Genomic DNA, 4,538 nt, shown 5'->3' on the forward strand with positions numbered 1-4,538 from the left:
GTGCTGCGCATTGAGAGTCAGATTATCGCAGTCGTTTGTGTCTGGCTACTCACAAAGTGAAGTGCTGTGACAGAAAGCGCCTCAGAAACCTGTCGTTCAGAATTGACAGAGTGGGTGGGAAGCGGATTAGTGAGAGCTCCTTGGAGCCTGGCATCTTCGAAGCTGTGCTGTGGCTCTCCTGACCAGACCGTCCTCTCCATCATCTTCTGAACAGTGCGAAGACGAGACAGGCGGCTCTTGAAGGTGTTAAAAATGCGCTGTCTTCAAAAGTGCTGTATGAGTTTGTTCTGGAGAGAAGAATGACTTTAACTGATAGCATTGAACGCTGTCTGAAAAAAGGTAATTCCAGACCTGTGCAGAATGAATAGGGAAGGTAGATTATCATTCTTTGTTACCTCAGAAGGGGTGATTGCCATTCTCAGGTTGCATAGGAAGGAATGAAAGCATCAGATTGTAACTTGAAGTCTGATTTCAAAAGACATCTTCATTTTTCTAAGCAGGGAAAGCATCCTAAGAATCCAGCTCATTTTCTCCTTGCAGTTGAAACAGCAGTTGTATGCTAAAACAGCACCATTTTTAGGATATCCCTGACCCATTTAGTTCTTTAACTGTGTAGTAGGAATCTGGAGTTTGTTGTAAAAGATGATATTTCTAAGAATAGAGAAACTATTCTAGCAGAGATAGCTAGCTAAAGTGTTTGCTTTACAAGTATGAATGAGCACCTGAGTCCATCGTAAGGATCCTAAACCAAAGCAAGCTCCAGGGAGAAACCATGTCTCAAAAAACAAGGTGGAGGCCTGGGGAGACGGCTCAGTAGGCAAAGTGATTGCTGTGTGTCTAATAACCGAAGTTTGTTCCTGACACCCACATAAAACACTGAGGGCAGTGGTGCAGATTTCTGCTTCCGTCATTGCTGTGATGGAAGAGAGATTGAGAGTGCATGGGAGCAGCTCAGTAACAGATGACTCTGCCTCAAAATACGGTTGAAAGAGAATTAGCTCTCCAAATCGTCCTTTGACCTTGATATGTGTGTCTGGGTGCCAGCCCCCTCCTGTAGTAACTGTTAATCTGTTAGACCAAACTGGGACAGTTTTTATTCTCATTTGACCTTAGGGTGAAAGCTTGCTTATCATTGCAGCAGCTCTTGATCTCTCCCAGTGAAAAGGACAGGGCTAGGAAAAGTCAGGTGGCTCTAATTTTGTAACTGCTATAGTTGAAAGCAGAGCCAGTTGTGTTTGAGATACCAGAGTTTCTTCTTAATGTGTATTAATTGCAATGATACCTTCTCCCGTAGTGATAGCTAGACAAGGTAGCTTTAAAAATCCCATTTCAATATACATATTTTATAGTTTCTTAGATAGTAACTTAAATTCAGGCCAGCCCGAGGTGGTGCATATCCTTAATCCCAGCAGACACAGACAGGGGAGGGTCTCTGTCTGAGTTTGAGGCTGGTCAGGTCTACATAGCAAATTATAGGCCGCTTAGTACTACATAATGAAACCCTGTCTCAAAAAAAAAAAAGGTTAATAGCCCAAGTTTAGTATTTACCCAAACCCTCTAGTACACATGCTTCTTTGAAAAATGAGCTGCGTTTATATCTATGTAGAAAGAATCTTTAACTTAGGCACATATTTGGTTAAAATAATCAGAAGGGGGACCCATAAATAAGAAATGCTTGGGTTAGGCTAAGGGCAGCTGTGACACCGTTTATGTGAGTGCCTTCAGGAATTAGAAGGCAGAAATTGACGTGAAGCACATGCCTGTGCCAGTCCACGCACCCTCAGGGTGGATGCCAGTTTAGAGGAACCTGTCTGGAGAATCAGGAGTTAGACAAAAGCCTAGCAAGTGTTCAGCTGGGCTTGAGTGAGGCCGGGCTGTTTCTCGCATCAACCTGAAGCACAGTATGGATTGAGATTTCTGGAAACTACTCTCTTGCTCTAAATATACTGGAAATAAAGTCTGCCATGCTTGCATCCCTGCCCCTTCAGGGAAGAGTGACGAGCAGCGTGCAGCTGCTGCGTTGGCTTCTGTTCTCTGTATCCAGCTGGGCCCTGGGTTGGAAAGTGAAGAGATTCTAAAGACTCTTGGACCAATCCTAAAGAAAATAATTTGTGATGGAACAGCCAGTATCCAGGCTAGGCAAACTGTAAGTATGTAAAATTTACAGATCTCTCTAGGCATGACACCAGCTATAAGTAGTAGGGCTTACTTACTATCTTACTTGGATTTGTCTTAAACAGTTTGTGACACAGTGTTCATTTGAGCAGTCTCCATACGCAGTTATTAGATGTTGGGTTACTAGGATAGTGATGGAATAACTTTGGAGCTTAAACAGACTATAGTTTAGACACTAATGCTGGCTGGGTTGCATTTTTATGTAGGACTCTAACCTCTGGCCTGTGAGGTACTTAATCTGTCCTGGGGTTTGAGAGAATTATGTGAACGTTACTAGATTCTGCTTTGTGCTTCATGGGAGCTGGAAGCTGATCCGTGTGCATGGTTCCTTCTAGTGAAGGGGACCCAGAGGGTCAGGCACTTCCTACGTCCTGCATACTTAGTAGCAGAGCTTGGACTAAGCCCTCCTGTCCTGACTTCAGTTCGTTCTTCTTTCTTTCCCTTTCTCCTCACGCCTAATGCAGGAAGTACAAAAATTGCATATTGAATTCTAAAATGTTTATTAAAATAACAATCATTAATGTCTGTTTTTTTTTCTTTCCAGTGTGCAACTTGCTTTGGGGTTTGCTGTTTTATTGCCACAGATGACATCACTGTAAGTAGAGTAATCTTTAGTCCAGTCGGTGCTGTTACCTTGGATTGAGGAGAGTTCTAGTCTTATTCACATTCTTCTCTATTAGGAGCTGTACTCAACTTTGGAATGCTTGGAATCGATCTTCAGCAAGGCGTATGTGAAAGAGAAAGACAACAGTGTTCTCTCTAGCACCTCCAACACAGTGCTTCACATCAGCTCCCTTCTTGCATGGACGTTATTACTGACCATATGCCCAATCAGTGAAGTGAAGAAGAAGCTGGAACTGTATGTATTTGTATTTTCTTTTTAAACGTCTGCATGCATGTCTGTACACTATATGAGTGCAGTCTCCCTGGAGGCCAGGAGAGGTCTTTGTATTCCCTAGAACTGGAAATGGTTAGGTATCATGTGGATGCATGGAATGCTGTTAACTTTCCAACTCTAGTTTCATTTTTTTTTTTTTTTTAGGAAGATGAATGTATTTTATTCTATGTGCGTGTGCGAGCATGTGTGTATGTTCATCACATGAGTGCTGGTGGTCACAGAGGCCAGCAGAGTCTTTCGGATGCCCTGGAGCTGGGGTTAGAGTCAGTTGGGAGTTTAAGTGTGTGCTGGGACCCAAAACTTTAGTCCTCTGTGCGTCAGGTGCTCTTAAACAACTGAACCAGTTTCCCAACCCCCTTTTAGTTTCATATTTAAATTAAAAACAAGCTGTTTAACTGACATAACTGGTTGTACTCATAAAGTGGTGCCTCTTTTCTAGGCATTTCCATAAGCTCCCAAGTCTCCTTTCTTGTGATGATGTAAACATGAGAATTGCTGCTGGCGAATCTTTGGCACTTCTGTTTGAATTGGCCAGAGGAATGGAGAGTGTGAGTATCTAATTGGCCGGAGGAGACACAGGACCGTTCCTCCATTGTCACTGTTACACTTAGGAATTGGCTAATACATTTATAGGTTGATCTCATGAGAACTTGTGATTGATTGGTTTGAGAGTATAACCTGGTAGGGTTGGTGGACACTTAGTTGCTATGTAAAACTGAAGTTATGGAGAACTAGTCACAAATACTTGCTTCCTTGATAGTCCTTCACGCATGCTATGCTTCCTAAGACAAATGGGAGGAATCCAGTCAGCATGCATTCGGGCTAAGAGAGATTCTGAGAGAGTACATGGGCTTTGTGTCCTCCCAACCTATGTTAACTGCTATGGCTGGGCCCTCTGGGTATTTAAACGGGAAATGGGTGCCCGGCTGTCCCAGTTGGCCCTGATACTGGAACTGTGTTAGACTTTGCACCAGATGCCCTTTGTTCCAGAAGCCTTTTTTTCTTGGGCATTCTGAGATGTTTGGTAATCCTAGTTCATTGTTGTCACTGGAAAGGTGAATTATTCCTAGATACTAATTCATGGACTGTGCTGGCATTTCAAATCGAGGCTGGAGGGATGGCACAAAGGTCAAGAGCACTTTCTCTCCAAGGATCTGAGTCTCATTCCCAGCACGTATAGACTACCACCTGTAACTCCAGTCTGGGGAATCATGTGTTCCCACTGAAAGAGCAGTGGACACCAGGCACACATGGTGTACAGGCAGACATGGAGGAAAGCACATTTATTTTATTTTATTTATTTTTTTTTGTTTGTTTTTCGAGACAGGGTTTCTCTGTAGCATTGGAGCCTGTCCTGGAACTCCCTTGGTAGACCAGGCTAGTCTCGAACTCACAGAGATCCGCCTGCCTCTGCCTCCCGAGTGCTGGGATTAAAGGCGTGCGCCACCATCGCCCGGCTTAGCAG

At 43.6% G+C, this 4,538-nt stretch overlaps 1 protein-coding gene across 2 annotated transcripts in view; it reads left to right on the plus strand.

The window, feature by feature from the left end:
• Window positions 1-4,538, plus strand: part of Ifrd1 (interferon related developmental regulator 1) — a 17,302-nt gene that overhangs the window by 6,745 nt on the left and 6,019 nt on the right. For both annotated transcript variants that reach the window (XM_026782423.1, XM_005343830.2), the window contains exons 4-8: window positions 215-339; window positions 1,989-2,146; window positions 2,720-2,770; window positions 2,856-3,034; window positions 3,513-3,621. In XM_026782423.1, coding sequence (XP_026638224.1) covers window positions 215-339; window positions 1,989-2,146; window positions 2,720-2,770; window positions 2,856-3,034; window positions 3,513-3,621 — 622 coding nt within the window. The remainder of the gene's footprint in view (window positions 1-214; window positions 340-1,988; window positions 2,147-2,719; window positions 2,771-2,855; window positions 3,035-3,512; window positions 3,622-4,538) is intronic.

This window comes from Microtus ochrogaster, chromosome 1 (genome assembly GCF_000317375.1).
Source record: "Microtus ochrogaster isolate Prairie Vole_2 chromosome 1, MicOch1.0, whole genome shotgun sequence".
NCBI lineage: Eukaryota > Metazoa > Chordata > Mammalia > Rodentia > Cricetidae > Microtus > Microtus ochrogaster.